Here is a 17567-nt window from a genome sequence, read left to right as displayed (position 1 = left end):
GCACCGAGCCGCTAAAGGGCGCAGGCTAGGCTGCGCCCCGCGCCGTGCGGCGGAGGGCAGGTGCGGCGCGGCGGCGGCATGGGCGCGGGCATGGGCGCAGCGGCGGCGGCCGGCGGCCGGCCCTGAGCCGCCCCTCCGGCCCGGCCAGCCCCGCGGCGGCCCGGGGAGCCCTGCCCCGGCCCGGGGAGCCCTGCCCCGCCCCGGCCGGGCCGCCCGGCGGGCGGAAGATGCTGCGCACCGGGGGCCGGTAGTACTATGATTTGGTATGTGGCCGCTTTGGTAGCAAGTGTGCTCGGCGCCCGCGGGCTGCCCGTCCAAGGTGAGTGGGGCCGTGGGCCGTCCTCCTCCGGGATGCCCCGGGAGGGCTCCGCCGCGCTCTCCGGGGCGGCGGCGGGGCCGCCTCTGCGTGCCCCCCCCCGCCGCTCCTTGTACCGGGGGCGAATGTGCATGCACCGGGCTGGGGTGCATGCACCGGGCTGGGATGCATGCACCGGGAGCGTGCACCGCGGGGCAGCACGTCCCGGAGCTTGCAGCGGGGGGGGAGGGAGGTTGGGGGGAGCATCCCCCGGGGGTGCGGCGCGCTGCGGTTCTGGAGGGGGTTTGCGTGTCCCCCCCCCCGGTGCCGGTGCAGCGGGGCTGAGCGCTGCCCGTGTCCCCGGGCGCTGGTGCTGCGGCGAGGCGCTGGCTGCTCCTTCCTTCCCCGCGGCCGGGGGGGAGCTGGGAGCGCCCGGTGCATCTTCCCCAGACGCTCGGTGGTTTTGGCAGTGACCTCCCAGAGGGCAGCGGCTGCGAGTCGGGAAGTTTAAGGAGGCAGGAGCTGCAGCAGAGCCCGGCCGGAGCCTGGAAATTCCTTTTAGGAGAAGGCGACGGGTGCGAGTCCTTGCGGGGGGCACGCCTGGCTGGGTGCGGGGGCAGAGGCGGGCAGCGTGGCCCCCGGCCGGGTTCTCGCTCCCCCCATTTCTTCTCCCAGCCTGGGGGAAGCAGCAGGCAGCAGCTCCGAGGGGCGCAGGCAGCGTTTGCCCTTCCCCGCTGGGCAAGGAGAAACGCAAAAGTGCTTCGGTGCCTTCCCCTGCAGCGCCCCGGCTGTGCCCGTGTGCTCCCGGCTGCGGGTTTGGGGGTGACTTTGCTCCCCCCTGCCCGGGGGAGGCTGCCCTCCTTCCCCCCCCACTGCAGGCTGGCTGCTGTGCCAGGGTAAACTGAGGCACAGGGTTGTCCAAGGTCAGGAGGGAGACGGCGGCGGGGAATAACCCTGATTTTCCTGCTCCGGCTTCTTTTCGGTCCCTACCTCCCCGCAGCCATCCCTGCAGGTAGAAGGGGAGCTGCCCGCCGCTTGGCGCAGCACCCTCTCCCATCCCTGCCCGCCGGTGCCTCGCCAAGCACGGGGTGATCCCTGCATCCCGGTGGTCCCTACCTGGGATGGAACCTGGGAGCTGCTCCCTGGGTGCCACCGAGCCCTGCCTGCGGGGATGCGGTGGCCGCAAGCGATGCCTGGCTGGTAGCCACCGCCGCTCCCCTCCCCGCGGCACGGGGGAACGCCGCCTCGGGTGGGCTGGGAGGGGGCACCTCGGCACGCGCCGGGGTGCCGCAGCCCCCGCCGCAGCACCGGCGCTCCTCGAGCGCGCGGGGTCATGTCTGCACCCCGCCACGGTCCCTTGGCATCCCTGCCTGGGAGGCGGCGGTGTTGGGGAGGGGGGGTGTCGGGATGGGGCCCCTCTCGCTGCCGAGCCGCGGCCGGCTGCTGCCTGCCTGAAATGCATCCTGCGGCGTGGCGAGGAGCTGGTTTGCAGCAGCGGATTGTAGAGGGACGCTCTGCTTCTGGAGAGGAGCGGAGCGGCGAGTTCCAGCGCCTGGGAAACTTGGAAATACCCTGCCAGCCTCTCGGATGGGGCTCCCTAACCGGTGCCGGGGTGGGTGGGTGGGTGCCGGGGACCCCCGGGCGCGGGGGTGCTGCGCGTACGGAGCGGCGCGGACGTGATGAATGAGCAATGCGTGGGCAGGCGCCGGGCGTAGCGGGTGCCGGGGGCGCTGCGGGCTGGCGTGGCCCCCGCGGGAGGGCTGCGTGGGGATGGGAGCCCACGGGGCTCGCCCCATCCCTTCGGCCCCCACGCCATCCCCTCCTGACAGCGGGGCCGTCGCCCCACGGCGCCTGGGGACGAGGCTTCGGAGCAGGGCTGGGGCTCGCCGCGCGTTGGTGCCCTCGCCGGGGCTTTTCTCCTGGCCGCGGCCTTCCTCCCCACGCTGCCTCCTCCTCCTCGCAGAGCCAGGCTGAGATGCAGCGGTGCTGGCCGCGGGGCAGCCCTCTTGCCTGGCCCGGCTCTCCGAGGGCTTTCCAGGCGGTAATCGGCTCAGAGAGGGGAGGAGGGTGGGTTATCCCCTCTTACGGCGTGGGGGAGGAGAGCCGGGACGTGACCGCGCCGGGAGTGGGTGTCGGAGGAGGGATCCGGCCTCCTGGCATTCCCGGCGGCACCGTGACGCAGAGGGGCTTTTCCTCCCTCTCCCACGAGCGTGCCGCGGTGCCGCGCGGCGAGCGGGGTCGCTCGTGGATCCGGCGGGCGCGGTTTGCGAAGGGAGGATTCGGCTTCTCCAGCGGGCGAGGGCTCCCGTCGAAGAGGTGTCGTCCCCCCCCTCCCGGACGCCGCGGCAGGTGACGCTCGCGGCGTTGACCTTGGCCGGTCGGAGCGGCTCTCCGTGGCGGTGCCGGCACTGCATCCCCTGCTTGTTCCTGGCACAGAGCTGTTGCACGCAAGGGCTGGTGCCTCTTCGGCCATGGATGGGTTTGGACCGGCAGCCGCCGGCTTTGGCGCGCGCGGCTTTGGCCCCGCTCTCCGCTGGCAAGGGGATGGTTTTGGCACCAGGACTGGCCGAGGGGGTTGGCCCAGCTCCCGTTTCCAGCCTTTCCCAGAGGATTTCTGCTCCTCTGGACCTGTTGGATGGGAGCGCGTGGGGCAGGGAGGGACGTGCGCATCTTGGTTGCTGACTTGGCTTGCTGGAGGGTTTTTGCGGTGATGGTTTCCTGGCTCGGTTGCCTTTTGGCTTGGAAGATGCAGCTTCGCCGGTGACGAGCGGACCCTGCAAGTTCCTCTCTGGAGCTGCGGCACGATGGGTTAGCTCCCGTTCACCTCCAGTCCTCCGTCTTGGAGGTCGTGGCTTAAGGCTGGAAGAGAAGCCCCGGAGATGGGCAAGCAGCGGGTCCAGCCCTGTGTCGTGCCAATGGAGGAGTCATTCCCTCTCCCTTCCCCTGCGGTAGGCATCTCCCGAGCTGGGGAGCCCTGAGCGACCAGCTGGCCTTTGGAAAAACAGCTTCCTTCCTCCCGCTTCGCGGTGGAGAGGCTGGCATTGGTGGGAGGGCTGCCTGAGCCAGGAACAGCGTGATTCAGGAGCTGCTGGCGGGCGGCTCGGAGCGCTGCCTGCATCCCAGTTACCAGTCGGAGGATGCGATGGCATCGGGGTGGTACGCGCCGCTCCGTGGGGAGGGCGATGCAGGCAGCCCGCCCGTGGGTACCGGTGCGATGAGGGTCTGAATGCCCTGGGTTGGACTGGGGGGCGCAGCACGCCGGCAGCGCTCTCCGGGTGCAGGAGCCAGGTCTCCCCTGGGAGCAGTTTTGGCTCCAGCCTCCTGCCGCAGCTGCTCGCTCGGCCCTGCGGCGCGCAGAGGGAGCTCGCGGGGAGCATGCAGGTAGCTGCTGGTCGTTGCTGGGAGATGATGGCTCCCGCGAGGCGGCTGCTGCGTGGCATGTGGGGATGCTCTGCTCTGGGCCCGTGGCGTTTACAGGGAGGGGCCGCCGGCGACCCCCAGGTGGGAGTGGGGACACCGGGGTGACCATGAGGAAGTAATTTTCTTGCACGCTCCGTCTCTGCACCCCTCTGAGCGCCAACTGCACTAGCACGTGTGCTCGCCGAGCTGCCCCCCGGCTGGGCACGGTCCCACCTGTGTCATCCCAGGGAGCGGGGACCCGCTGTGGCGGGTGCCTGCGTGGGGATGGTGTCGGTGGTCCCGCCGGACACCCCTCGTCCCCGGGGACGGGGTTTGAAGTCACCGTCTTGCCGCGAACAGGGCGCTGAGCCACCCCTTGCAGCTCCCCCTGCTCCTCCGCTGGCCCTGCCTGACCTTGAGGCACGTCGCTTGACCCGCGTGTCACCCTCCATCCGGCTGGAAAATCGGGTTTAAAACGCAGGAATCGCGTTGGAAGCCCAGATGCCGCTTTCCAGCTGGGGGAGGGGGTGAGGGCTGTGCTCCCGCTCCCCGGGGCTGCCCCCGGCCAGGGGACAGGAGGATGCTCTCGGGGGGGCTGTGGGTACCCCTGGGCAGGCGGGGGGGCACTGAGCTTGCAGCGGGGCGTGCAGCCCCTCCGAGCTGGTGGGGGGCAGGGAGGTGGGGGGCAGGCAGCTCTCCCCCATGCCATGCACTGTCTCGGCATCCCGGGTCCCTGCAGCTGGGGGTCCCCATCCAGCCCCCCCCCAGGCTGCTGCCCTGCTTGTTTCGTGGCGCTGGCTGCCTGCTCCCCTTCCCTGCTGGCCTCCATATGCCACGCCGGTGGCCTTGTCCTCAGAGATCCCCGCCGTATCCCGCCTCCGCCCATGCGAGCGGGATGTGTCAGAGCGGATCTCGTCTCCGCTCGGCAGGGAGGAGAGGTCCGTGGGCTCGGGGCCGCACGCCTGCTCCCTCGGCCGTCCCCACGGGGGGACAGGGATGGGGGCGAGCGCCTGGGGCGGGAGGTCAGGACGGGAGCCCCTCTCTGACCCCAGGGCATGGGTGTCCGCTGGGCAGGGCAGCCTTCCCGGGCTCTTCGCCATCGTCCCTCGGCCGTGGGATTGGTGTTGATGCCGCCGCGAGCCGAGGCGCGGGGCTATTTCATTTGGAAACCCGCTCTGCCACGGCCGTGCCCTTCTCACGAAGCGTCTGCAGGAAGGGTCCTGCTTCGGCGAGCGCACCCGCTCCCCCCAGCTTCACCCAGTCCTGCGTCGCCTTCCGTCTCTGCTCTCGGGGTGCGAGGAACTGGATGCCCAGACCCGGGTGAGGGTCTTCCCAGCTTCGGCATCGCCATCCCGGGGAGCCCCGCGGTGGCACCGTCTCTGCGCGCCGGCAGCCTTCCCTCCTCTCCCTTTGGGATGCTGTTCAACTCCACCTCCGCATCTTGTATTCTTGCCTCCTGGCACGCGGCGTGCTTTTATTTTTCCTGGATCTGCTTGGATGACGAAGCCTGTTGATTACTTGTTTTTCTTTACGAGGCGTCCCCCAGCTTCGCGTGAGCTCCCGCACCGAGGCGGGATTTGGGGTTCGCGTCCCCCCGATGCTGACCCTGTCTCCAAACTGCAGGTTAAGCCTTGAAAGCCCCTCTGAGCTGAGCTGGGAAAATGAAGCGGGTTTAAAAATACCTCGTCTGTTTGCGCTCTGTTTCTTCTGGCGTCTGCGGGTTGTTTTCAAGCGTTTCCCCACAAATGTGGGGGTGAGAAACAGCTCTCAATTCAAAGAAGTGTAGCCTCCATCGCTCGCGTGCCTTCCGTGGCCGGGACTTGGAAGGAAAGCGTGGTAGGGGCTGGGAGCGCAGGGTTCGCGGGTTGGGAAGTTGGGGAGACCCAAGGTTGGGGGTTCTGTACAACATCTCCCCGCTGCTTTCCTGCTGTCTCTGGGAGCGGGGACAGGCGGGCACGGGGGCCGGTGGCCGGGCGGGTGGCAGCTGGGGAGAGCCGGGGGCTGGTTAGCCGCCGCGGCTGCCAGTCGGCCGCGCGCGTGGGGAGGCGATGCTCAGCCGTGCGTGCTATTCCCCACCGGCCTCGCGATCAGACACCGGCGCTGCGAGCTGCCGGGGCTGACCTATTTTCCTACGCCCGGGCAGCCCTGGCCAGGCGTGGGTCTGGCGGAGGAGCGGCTGGCTCGTCCCCTCCCCGGGGACGTCGCCCACCGGTTTGGTGGGGAGCCGGTCCGGGGATCCCGGCGTGGGGCTGCGAGCGTGACGCCGCGGTGCCCATCACCGGGGGCGTCTGGGTGGCCTTTGGGCATTCTCTTGGCCACCAGCTGAGCAAAGCTTGAGCATCCCAGGCTCAGCGAGGAGCTGAAAACCAAGATCCCACCTTGGTACCCAAGGAACTGGTGGGCTGGGGCAGGCGGGGGGCTCGGGGAGGGGCTGGGGTGCTGCCCCCTCCGTCCCCCGCTGCCGGTGGAAAGCAGGGCTGTCCCTTCGAAGGCGGCGAGGGGCTGGGGACCCGCTTGCTCGGGGAAGTGCGCGTCCTTGGATGCTCTTGAGCGGCACGTGACGGCCGCTGTCCCTGATCAGCGCAGGGGGGCCGTGGGCAGGGAGGGGGGTTCCCAGCCCCGCAGCGCAGCCCCCCGGGGTTGGGATGGGTCCTCGCAGCCCTTTGCCGGGGCGGCGGGGGATGGTTGACGCTGTCCCCGCTGCCAGGGTGCGAACGCCTGAGCTCATCGGCGATGCAGCGATAACAAGGCACAGAGAGGTGCCGTAGTGTCGTCAGGGCGGTGCAAAGTGGGGGGGCAGGAGCGGGGTGCACACGTGTGCGTGCATATTGTGCATGTGTGCGTGCATATTGTGCGTGTGTGCGTGCATATATTGCACGTGTGTGCCCGGCGTTCCCCCGGCCCGAATGCGGTCCAGGCAGGTACGTGGCCGATGCAGCATCTGCTCCTTGCAGATGGTTCCCATCTTTGCACCTCGGCATCGCCCTCCCCGTTGCCGCCAGCCAGCCCTCCCGGTTCAACAGCCACCGTGTAGCCCCAGTGCCCGGCTTGCCGGTGCTGTGGGGACCAGGGATGCCCGGCTGGCCGTAGGGCTGCGCTCCTCTGCGGCGTTGCGCCCTGCAATAGGGAGGGGGTTTCGGCTGCGGCCGGGGCTGCTGGCTCTGCCCGCTCCCCTTCCCGGCGCTCGGCCGGTGAGCCCGTGGGGTGGCACGGCACGGGCCTCTCGCCGGTACGTGCTTGTGCCAGAGCCAAAAATAGCCGGTGATGCTCGGCTCCCGTGGCGGGGAAGCGGTGATGTCACTCGCCGCCAATCACCGGCGGCCCCGAGGAGCAGCGCGGAGGAGTGGGAACGTGCTTCCCCGAGCATCCCTCCCCAGCATCCCCCCGGCGCAGGCGGCGGCTGCGTGTGCCAGGAAAAGGCGGGGGGGGACCCTTCCTCGATGGGAAGGGAGACGTGGGGCTGAACCCTGCGCCTGCAGTTTTGGGGAGCCCCCCGCTTGGCTCCCCCCAGCCCTGGGTTTTCCCTCTCCCTTTCTGAAAGCCGCGCTGAGGATGCGGCTTTGCTGCTGATGGTGAGAGCAGGATGACGACAGGCTGCAGCTGAGCGGGGAGGCACAGCCGGGGTGGAGCAGTGCCTTCGTCTGAGGCCGAGACCAAAGCCCTGTTTAATTACCCCAGCCCGGGGCTGGGCGGGAGGAGCGGGGTGCCAGACCCGACGCGCAGGTCGCAGCCGGGTTTCAGGCCTGGGGCTCTCGGGGACGCCCAGGGACGGGCGGGCTTGGCTGGAGCATCGCTGCTCGGGGGGCTCGGCCCGTCCCGGGACGGCTGCTGCGGGGGGCTGGCACGCCAGAGCTGCGGGGCGGTGGTCCCTGCACCTCGGTCCCACTCGCCGGAGGATGCGGGGGCGCAAGCGGGGCTGCAAAAGCAGCCTTTTCCCCGCCGTAGGGACGCGGGGCAGCCCTGACCGTGCTGCTAGGTGGGGAGCAGCGCCGGGCGTGCTCCGCGCACCCCTTCTGCTGAGAGCAGGGGGTCCCCAAAACCCCCCACGGGGTCGCTGGGCCTTGCCCTGGCGCAGAGGGTGGGAAGCCGTCTTGGAGCAGCGGGTGCTGATGGCCACCGTCCTGAGTCCTGTGGTGGCTTGGGGTGGCCCTGGAGCTGGGTGGAGGGGCTTGGGGAACCCCCCCCCATTGGTTTTGGGGCAGGGGAGACCCAGGGGCTGCCCTCAGTGGAGCCAGGCGGCTGGGGATGGGCGTTTTTTTCTGCTGTGGCTCTCCTGGGGGTCCCGGTTCTCCAGCTAACGCCGACGCCGGGGTCCAGCAGCAGCAGCATCAGCCACAGTGTCTTCCTTCGCCCCCTCGCAGGTGCCCTCGGCTCGAGGGAGGAGCCCGAGTTCGTGACCGCTCGCGCTGGCGAGAGCGTGATCCTGGGATGCGACGTGATCCACCCGCTCACGGGGCAGCCCCCTCCCTATGTCGTGGAGTGGTTCAAGTTCGGCGTCCCCATCCCCATCTTCATCAAGTTTGGGTTTTACCCTCCCCATGTCGACCCGGAGTATGCCGGTGAGTCCGAGGGGCCACGGGGGTACAAGGGGGATGTGCCAGGTCCCGGCTGCGGCACAGCCGGGGATGTACGGATCCGCTCCTCCGTCGGAAACTGCGCGGGCTCCGTCTCTCGTTGCTCGCTTTCCACCCAGTTGGTTTTAATTAAGCAGCAGCGCTAGGAAGCCAGCTGGGCTGCGTGGGACGGGAGCAAGCGAGGCAGAGAAACCCGGGGTGACGTGTGGCGGTGGCGGCTGCTGCTGCTGCTGCCGCTGCGCCCCGGAGCAGCTGTGAGCCTGGGGGGGGATGCTGGGGATGCTGGGGGGATGCTGGGGATGGAGCCGGGGCCAGGTGGAGGTGGCAGGTTGGAGCTGCAGAGCCCACCATGTTGGCCACTCACCAATGTGCCACCAGCCCCACATGGCCAGTGGCCTCCGGTGGGGTCTATGAGCTGGGGACCAGCCCCGAAGGGGTTGGCGTTGGTGGGGCAGACCCATTTTAATTGGCCGTTCCCTGGGGACCACTTGCCCTGAGCCTTACCCTGCTTCCTCTGCCCAAATTGCTGCCCCTGGGAAACGCTGCGGCAGGGAGCATGCCGGCACCTGAGCCTGGGCTGAGCCCTGCCAAACTCAGCTCATGCTGGAGCAATGCCAGAGCCTGGTGGCCGCTGTGCCAGGGTGCAGGTTCGGGCTGCTTTGCTGCCTGTCCGGTTTTCTGGGCTGGATGCAGGGTCAGCCCGGGGCCGCCCTGCTTTTTGGGAGGCTCCCAGACTGGGGAAAGGCTTTGGGGCGCGCCTGCTTGCCGGCTGTACCGCTGCCAGGCCCCGGCTGGGAGCAGAAGGCCGGCGTCGCTGCGGGCAGACGCCGCTCGAGGCGCTTTGCCTGGCCGCCGCAGCTTGCTCTGCCCTCCCCAGATGGGTGAGCGTGTTGCCGGCCGGCTGCAACGTGCCGTGAGGCTCAGCCAGCCCCAAAATCGGGGACGGTGGGGCTCTGCCCAGCCCCAGAGCTGCTGCAGCGGGGCAGAGCTGCGCCGGGCTGGGGCGTCCCCTGCGGCGATGCCCTTCGGGGGGGCTGGTCCGGCGTTGGGGGTCCATTGCGTGGGGCCGGCGGCCGCCGAGCTGACGGCTCTGCTCTCCCCGCAGGCCGGGCCAGCCTGCACGACAAAGCCTCCCTGCGCATTGAGCAGGTCCGCTCCGAGGACCAGGGCTGGTACGAGTGCAAAGTGCTCATGCTGGACCAGCAGTACGACACCTTCCACAACGGCAGCTGGGTCCACCTCACGGTCAACGGTGAGCCGGGGACGGCGGGGCCGGAGGCTGCGGCATCGCCGGGGGGTTGCGTGCGGTGCCGGCGCCAAGACGGGGTTCCCTTTGATTTCTGACGGACGCTGGACCTCGATGGTATCTGCGCCTTGCAGACAAGCGAGCCTGAAGCCATCCGGGCTGACTGCTCCAGCCGGGGCGTGACTTAAAAAGGGACAAACTTTTATTAGGGGTTGCACAGTTTAATTAGGTGGAGCTTGTCTGAGGGAGAGAGATCAAGAAACGGGGCTGGGGATGAATCTCCTCTTAAACAGATGAGAAAATCAAATCTTTGTTTTCTTGAAATTCAGATTTACTCAAATGACTTTTTAATTTTATTAAGGCTGCATATTAAACTAATTAGCAAATTGTCATTCTCCACATCAGGAGAGGTCTTTATTTTTAGCCCAGCAGCAGGGCTGCGCCTCTCCTGCTGCAGCGGGGTGGCTGGAGAGAAGAGATGTGGGCACCAGCAGCTCCTCACTGGTGTTGCCTGACCTTGAGCAATTAATTTAACCTTTTGGGGGGGACGGCTGGGCTGCTGCATGGAGCAGAGCCACCTAATTGAGCCCAATTAGTGAGCGGGAGCTTTGCAAGCGTGGCCGTGCAGCATACCAGCCCCATCCCTGCCTTGCTGCTGCCTCTTTTCCCCCTGTCTGCATAAAGGGGGTGAGATGCTGCCGTGCTTGCAGCGGGGCTGCCCTCCTCCTGCCTGCTCGCGAGCCCGGAGCGCTTGGGAAGGAAGGAGTGAGGGAAGCGAGAGGAGGAGGAGGAGGAGGAGGATGGTGCCTGCTTCACCTGCACCATGTGCACGGATCCTGCAAACCGCCAGCCCGAAGGGCTGGAAGTGGCCATTGGTGCCCCAAGTGCCCTCTCTCCCTCCCTGGGCTTGACCCCCTTTGCAAAATGGGGTGCTTTTGGGGTTTTATGCAGCGTGGGGCATGTAGGGGCTTAATAGCGAAATAATAACCGTAATCCTTCTGGCCCGAGGAATTGCTTTCAGGGGGAAGGCTGTGGCTTTCCCCCAGGGCATTACAATGCTTAATTTTCTTAGGGGAAAATAAAAATCATTTGGGGAGAAACAAAATATAGTTCTTTTTTTCCCCGAGCGGATTAAATTGCCAACCTGTCTTCCTCGAAAGTGGGCTTTAAAAACCGCTGGTAATTAGGGGCGGGCTGTAATCCTGCCAGCCTCTTTAATCAGGAAGGAGCCTTTCGATCTGCACTGCGGTGTTTTCCCATGTTTTGACAATAGCAAGTTAATGTGCAATGGGGGGGACGCGGGCCTGCCCTGGAGCCAGCGGGGAGGAGAGGGGACGGGGCTGGGGTGCGGTGGGGAGGGCATGCCCTCGGCCGGCGTCCCCGGGGGACAGCCCCTGTGGAGCCGCTGTTGTCCCTGTCCCTGCAGCCCCGTTCGCCTTTGGGGTGATCCCAGCCCCGCCGCGGGGGTGTGCGGGGCGTCCCCCCTTTGCAGGCGGCTGCCTCCCCTCTGTCCCCCTGCACCCCCGGACCCAGGGGGGTCACGGTGGTCTCCCCTGCCCCGCAGCTCCCCCCACCTTCACGGAGACGCCGCCGCAGTACGTAGAGGCGAAGGAGGGCAGCAGCGTCACCTTGACCTGCATGGCGTTCGGGAACCCCAAGCCCATTGTCACCTGGCTGAAAGAGGGAGAACTTTTGGGTGACAACGGCAAGTACCAGGTAGGTGGGTGGCGGGGACTGCTGCGGGGGGTTCCCGGCCGCCCCCTCGGTGGGGACGGGATCGATGGGAGCACGGTGGCGGCAGCTCCGTGCCTGGAGCCGGGAGTGCTTTGTCAGCGCTTCTTGCTGAGCTGCCCAGGAGCAGCAGCCTCTAACGCCTGGGTGCAGGCTGGAGACCCCCCGGGTGTTTAGGGCAGCCCCATTCCCTGCTGCTCCCGGGGGACTCTGGGTCTGGAGATGGGGTGGGGGGTGCAGCCTGGGGGCGCGGGGTCCCTGAGCAGGGATGGGTGCAGCGGGGTGTGGCGGTTTGGGCAGGGAGGGCTTTGCCACCCTTCCAGGACCCTTTTTGCTTCCCAAAGGCTGCGGGACAGAGATTCCCCCCTGAGCTGTAATTGGTAAATCAGGCATTGGAATCAGCGCAGGCACTAATGAGAGTAATTAGGAATCATTTGTTACTAATTGAAATAGAAGGATGAGGCGGGGTGGGGGGGAGCTGCTACCCCGGGGGAAATGGTCCCTCCGCATCCTTCCTCACCCGTGTCCCCCGGGAGGAATTTGGCCGCTCCTCTTGCAGCTGCGAGATGGCCCCGTGGGGAGGACGGTGGCCGAGCTGGGGTCTCCCCATCGTACCCTACCCCAGCGATGGAGCTGGTTCCTCGGGAGCAGGGGATGCTCCGGTGAAGCATCCTGCTCCTTGTGAAGCGCTGATGGTGCCGGGGCGCTTGGCAGGAGCGGTTTGGAGCCTGCTGCCTGCCAGTCGCTTCTGCGGGAGATGAATACGTTGCGAGGGTTATTTTTTTTTTTTTCTTTTTCCTTTTTTTTTTTTTTTTTCCTTCCTTCCCCTTGGCGTCAAGCAGAAACGCGTGTGTTGGTTTATTAATATGCGAAGTCTTGCAGAGCGGGGAAACCCGTTTCTCATCCGGCCCTAAAAGCGCCGGCAGCTTTCCGCTGTGGAAAGCAGGGAGGGAGGGTGCTGAGCTGCGGCTGGGGTGCATCCCCCCCTGCCACGAGGGTCCCTGCTCCAGGGTCGTCCCTTGCTGTCCCCAGGTGAGCGACGGCAGCCTGACCGTGCTCTCCGTCAGCCGGGAGGACAGGGGTGCCTACACGTGCCGGGCGTACAGCATCCAGGGGGAGGCTGTGCACACCACGCGCCTGCTTGTTCAAGGTGAGATCTTCCACCCGAGCCTCTCCGGCTTGCCCTCGGCCACTGGCATCCCCGGGGGGCTGGGAGGGGGGCTCCGTGGGCGGAATTCCATGGACCACAGCACCCTGGTGCTGCCCCAAAGCGACCCGCCGGCCTTGCGGGCTCGGCGTCGCGCTGGCTCCCCCGTGGCTCCACATCCCATTTATAGGACGGAGGAATCCGCTTATCTGGGGCGTCGTGGTGGCCGTGCTGAAGCAGCCGTGCCGATGAACAGCCGGGCCCTGATGGCGGCTCGGTTTTGTTCGGGAAGCGGGGAAAAGATTGAGGCTGTCACAAAGCGCCTCGTCAGATAGCGGTGATGCATGGCAGGCCTCCTGCTCCTCGCTCCCTCCTTTATGAAATAAATCTTTAATTAGGTCAGCAGATACTGGCGGAGAGAGGAGCGCGGGGTGTCCTACGCTCCGCTTTCACCGCGTTGGCGAGCTGTGGACGCTCGCTGCCGGCTCCCGGCAGTTTGCTGTTTTCCCCCTGGATTTTTCCCGCGGGTGATGCGATCCTGGAAATGTGCTCGGGATGGAGGGAGGCGTGGGCTCATGTGCCCTGGGAGAAGCGGAGCCTCCTCCCTAAAGCTGCAGAGATTAGGGAAAAGGGTTGGGAGTACCAGGGCCACCGTGCTTCTCGGGGTCAGCCCCTGCGCTCTGTGATCCTGGGGGATTGGGGCCAGCTCTGCCCCGGAGCCCCCCAGCAGCTCCCAGCCCACGATGCTGTGATGGAGCTGAGCCTGAGCAACCTTTGCGGGGACACGGGTACTAGACGGGGTGACGCTTTTCTCTCTCCCCTCCAGGACCTCCCTTCATCGTTTCCCCTCCGGAGAACATCACGGTCAACATCTCCCAGGATGCGCTCTTCACCTGCCAGGCCGAGGCGTACCCCGGGAACCTCACCTACCTGTGGTACTGGGAGGAGGAGAATGTCTACTTCAAGAAGTGAGTTTGCAGCCAGCGGGGCGATGCGTCCTCCTCCTCCTCCTGCTCCCAGATCGTGCTGGGGCCACCGATGGGGAGGGCATTGCCCCCAGGTCTCTTTGCAATCACAGAATGCTTTGGGTTGGAAGGGACCTTTAGAGCTCAGTCCTCCTCCCCTCTTCTCTCAACAGCGACCTGAAGTTGAGGGTGCGGATCCTGATCGATGGGACGCTGATCATTTTCCGTGTCAAGCCAGAGGATGCTGGAAAATACACCTGTATCCCCAGCAACAGCCTGGGCCGCTCGCCATCAGCCTCTGCCTACCTGACAGTGCAGTGTGAGTGTGGGCAGCGGGACCCGATCCTGAGGGATGGGGCTGGGATGGATAATACCCGGCTCGGAGGCAGCCCCAGGGGCTGTCGTCCCGGTGTGATACTAGGAGGCACGGGTTGATGTGACAGCAGCCTTTGGATGAGCATGCAATCATCGGCAACAGGCGGAGAGCATCCCACATGTGCTTGCAGGGTGCGGGCAACAAGAAAGCAAATAGCCTGAGTGTCCTGGGTAGCGCTGCTCAGCTGGGAGCGGGGTCCACCTTCGATACAAGTGGTTTTTGGCTAGGTAGGCGCCTTCCCACCACTGCTGCTGGTACGCTGTCCTCATCAGCTGCATCGTGTCGGGCAGGGAAACACCGCGTCAGGGCGCTCAGCCTCAACTACCTGCTTGTATTTTTCGGTATTTATTATGGGGGCTTGTTCCCGCGGTGTGGTTTTTCTGTGAGCTCGGTAGCTTTGCGTGTCATATTTTTCAGGCGGTAACTGATCTAAACAAGCGGAGGAGAAGGGGCTGTAGCAGGAGCGTTGCTTCCCACGCTTGTTCTCGCAAGCTCCCCGGGCGGTAATGGGTAGTGTGCCACCAGCGTCCTGTGGCATTCGACAGTAATGGCCTCAACCACTGCTGCCTGCAATTGCAATATTGCTCCGCTGTAAAAGACTGCAGCGGTTTTATTTTATAATGAAAGACAGGCTTGAGCAAAGTGGGCTCGCGACTTGAGTTTTGAAGGCTGCCTTAGAGATGCTGCCTGTAGATCCAGCGCTGATTAGCCCCGTGCCGGCGGGGAGCCGCTCGGAGAAGGGCTGGTAGGTCCCATCGTTTCCCTGCGGGGACGGATGAAGGGGCAGCGGGATGGTGTGACGGGTGCCGTGCCCAGGCAGAGGCGTGATTTGGGGCTTGGATGTGCCCAGCTGGGCGGCTCTTGGGAAAGCGTGCAGCCTCAGGCCGTTAAATCTGCCCTGCTGCTAATCCAGGACCACTCGTCAAGGCTGATAGCTGTTAAAAATAGCTCTAATGGCAGGAAAAACGGCGTTTGGACAATCTGCCCTTCAGACAGCCCTGCGCCCAGGCTTGGGTGCGAGGAGGTGTGCTTGGCTTTTTGTGCTGCAAACCGCTTTCCCCTGGAGCAAACCTGCTCATCTGTACCGGGGCTGATGCCGTGGCTTCCCACCCACCGAAGCAGCCGTCGGATGGGGACACGGCTCTGGGTCATTGGCGAGCCAGGCTGGCCCCCGGCCAGTGACCTAATAGTGAAAGGCTCGATCCCATTATCCTCTCCCACGCCGCTGGAGCCCTCGATTACATTTCCTAAGAGGTGGAGTCGAGCGGAGGCGGGGGGTAAAGCCTGTTCCATATGCAGCGCTTGGCAATCTGGGTTACGGTGCCATTGCCCGGGGCGCGCGGTTTCAGGGAGCGGTTGGGGTTACGTGTGTTGGCAGGGAGGGAGCAGAGCTCCCAAACTTTGGTAGCTTTTGCTGTCCTCCATCCCTTCCTCCTAGACGCCTTGCCTTTACCCCCAGCTTTGCGGTTTTGCATTGGCAGTGCAGGGACGCTGTACCCCCAAAAAATGCATTTATCCCCTAACGCAGCATTAAGCCCTGTCAGGGTTTTCCCGTAACCTCATGCTGCCAGTGTCTAGACGAGATTGTAGAAATACTCGCTCTTCTTATTAAAAGTAACTTTTTTTTAAAAAAGCTTCTTATTAAAGAAAGTCTAGATTCTCTCCAACCCACTCGCACTTAATTAAAAAGCTCTTAGAAGCACTGTTAATGACACATTCTAGACTAGAGGATTGCGAGACGCCTCGCTGCGTGGGTGGTGCAGCGCGGGGGGGGGGGTTAGATATGTATTTTAAGCTTTTACATCCTGTTGGAAAGGGTGGAGGTGGCTGATGCTCAACACGACCCAGCCTCAATGAGGCACGGGCTGCGAGTACAAATACATCGGGAGGTGAAGGGCTCACGGCAGCCCGGCCATGGATCCCTTCTTCCGTCTTGTTTGCTGCAGCTGGTATGTTTTGAAGCTCGGGAGTTGAAAGAGTTTTCATTGCTGGTGTGCACAACCAGGCCGCGGGGCAGGCGGGTGGCTTGCTGGGCGCACGCCGCACCGTGCACGCGTCCCGCAGGCTGAGCGCGGTGGAGCAGCTTGGGCTTCAGCGGGACGCGGGTCGGTGTGGATGTGAGAGCAGGCGTATTTAATGTTCCTTCTTAACTGCGGCTTTTAATGAGCCCCAGGTAGGAACACCCTGAGCGTGAGTAAAGCCTCCCAGAAATGCCAGGTATTACAGCAGATTTGTGTGCAGCAAGCCTGGAGATAACAGCCTGTGGGAGCCAAGGTGGTGGTTGGGTTTGGAATTCATTACAAAAGCGATGTAGATCCTCTGAAGCCAGCTGGTGGGGGAGAGATGGGCTCCTTCCCCATGCTAACGCGGTGGTGCCGCTCTCCCAGATCCTGCCCGCGTGGTGAACATGCCCCCCGTCATCTACGTTCCCATCGGGATACACGGATACATCCGCTGCCCGGTCGAGGCAGAGCCCCCGGTCACTCTGGTCAAGTGGAACAAAGACGGACGTCCCCTGCGAATCGAGAAGGTAACGAAGCCTCCAGGGAGGGACGCGTGGGGGCACAGGGAGGTTGGGACCCTCGCGTCCTCTGCAGACGCCGGTGAGCATCGCTGGGCGCCCTGCGGGTCCGGCCGGCCATCGGGAGAAGCAGCCGGGTGGGTGGGATGACGCTGCTTGTCCTTATCAGCTGTGGGCAGAGTTAATTTGGGTTCCTGCATGGAGCCCAGGGCGCCTGTAGACGCACTGTCTGCGTCTCCCAGACCTAATGCCTGCAGCCCTCTAAAGTGACCTCCTGATGGCCCTGGTTTTTTTTTTCAATGGCAACGGATGGTTAAAAGACCCTTTTAACAAGTCTCTGTCTTCCTATAATCACCGTTTGATAGTCTGAGCAAGGATATTAGCCATTAAATATTTAAAGAAAACACTCAGTATTTTAAATTTTTTGCTTAAATATTAATGATCCAAAGTTTTAATTCCATTTAAACCTGTTGCTACTGTGGGTTCCTGGCCCTTGGTGCCCTCAGCCCCTTGGGTGGAGTTGTCTACTTGGTGCCACCAGGGTGGGTTTTACTTTGGGTGTGATAGATTCTGATATTAAATCTTTTGGGCTACTTGAAGAAGCCTGGCTGTGCGTATGGAGGAGAGCAGCCGCGGGATAAACCTGCGTGTCGTTGGGTGCGTACAGAGCAGGGCAGCCCTTGCCGGGAGGGCTGTGTTTGGTCGGGCTGATCTGTCCCGCGTTTCCTCTCTCTGCAGTTGAGGAGATGGCTTGGATGCTGGGAATTGAATTGGGCATCTCCCGGGGACGTGACAGCCGCCCTGGGCTTTAGGTGGGGGGCTTGGCTGAAGGGAAAATTATAAGCCGTGGTGGGCGTAGGATAAGTCAGCTCCCTTTTTCTCACCGCTGCAGTATTCTGGCTGGAACCTGCTGGAAGACGGGTCGATCCGGATAGAGGAGGCAACCGAAGATGCTCTCGGCACTTACACCTGTGTGCCTTATAACGCCCTGGGTACGATGGGCCAGTCTCCCCCTGCCCGACTGGTACTGAAGGTAACTTGCCTGCTCAAATCCTTGCTCTGCAGCTGGCAGGTTTGCGCTGCGGGTTGTGTCCTCCTGTGGGCTGCTCCTGTGCCGAGGGGAGCTCCTGGGGTTGCGCGGGGTGCTGGAGTCCCAGGCTGAGTGGGGTGAACGCGTGGGAGCTTTGCAGAGGCATCTTACACCGCAGTTAAGCTTTTTTAATATGGATTTTGCAATGTGCACGTCGCTCATTCTGCCCTCCTGTTCAGCCCGGCGCTGCAGGGGAGGATGAGGTGGGTTTTTTTCCATGCTG

At 64.5% G+C, this 17567-nt stretch overlaps 1 protein-coding gene across 1 annotated transcript in view; it reads left to right on the top strand.

The window, feature by feature from the left end:
* The first annotated feature begins 255 nt into the window (after positions 1–255).
* The window catches only part of IGSF9B (immunoglobulin superfamily member 9B), a 39858-nt gene continuing 22546 nt past the window's right edge, over positions 256–17567 (top strand). Inside the window, exons 1-9 of the mRNA XM_075723328.1 lie at positions 256–319; positions 8056–8253; positions 9374–9520; positions 11079–11230; positions 12278–12395; positions 13219–13360; positions 13531–13676; positions 16121–16263; positions 17147–17287. Coding sequence (XP_075579443.1) covers positions 256–319; positions 8056–8253; positions 9374–9520; positions 11079–11230; positions 12278–12395; positions 13219–13360; positions 13531–13676; positions 16121–16263; positions 17147–17287 — 1251 coding nt within the window. The remainder of the gene's footprint in view (positions 320–8055; positions 8254–9373; positions 9521–11078; positions 11231–12277; positions 12396–13218; positions 13361–13530; positions 13677–16120; positions 16264–17146; positions 17288–17567) is intronic.

The sequence above is a fragment of the Pelecanus crispus genome, chromosome 19 (genome assembly GCF_030463565.1).
Source record: "Pelecanus crispus isolate bPelCri1 chromosome 19, bPelCri1.pri, whole genome shotgun sequence".
Classification (NCBI taxonomy): domain Eukaryota; kingdom Metazoa; phylum Chordata; class Aves; order Pelecaniformes; family Pelecanidae; genus Pelecanus; species Pelecanus crispus.
This window is presented reverse-complemented; position numbering and strand designations above follow the sequence as displayed.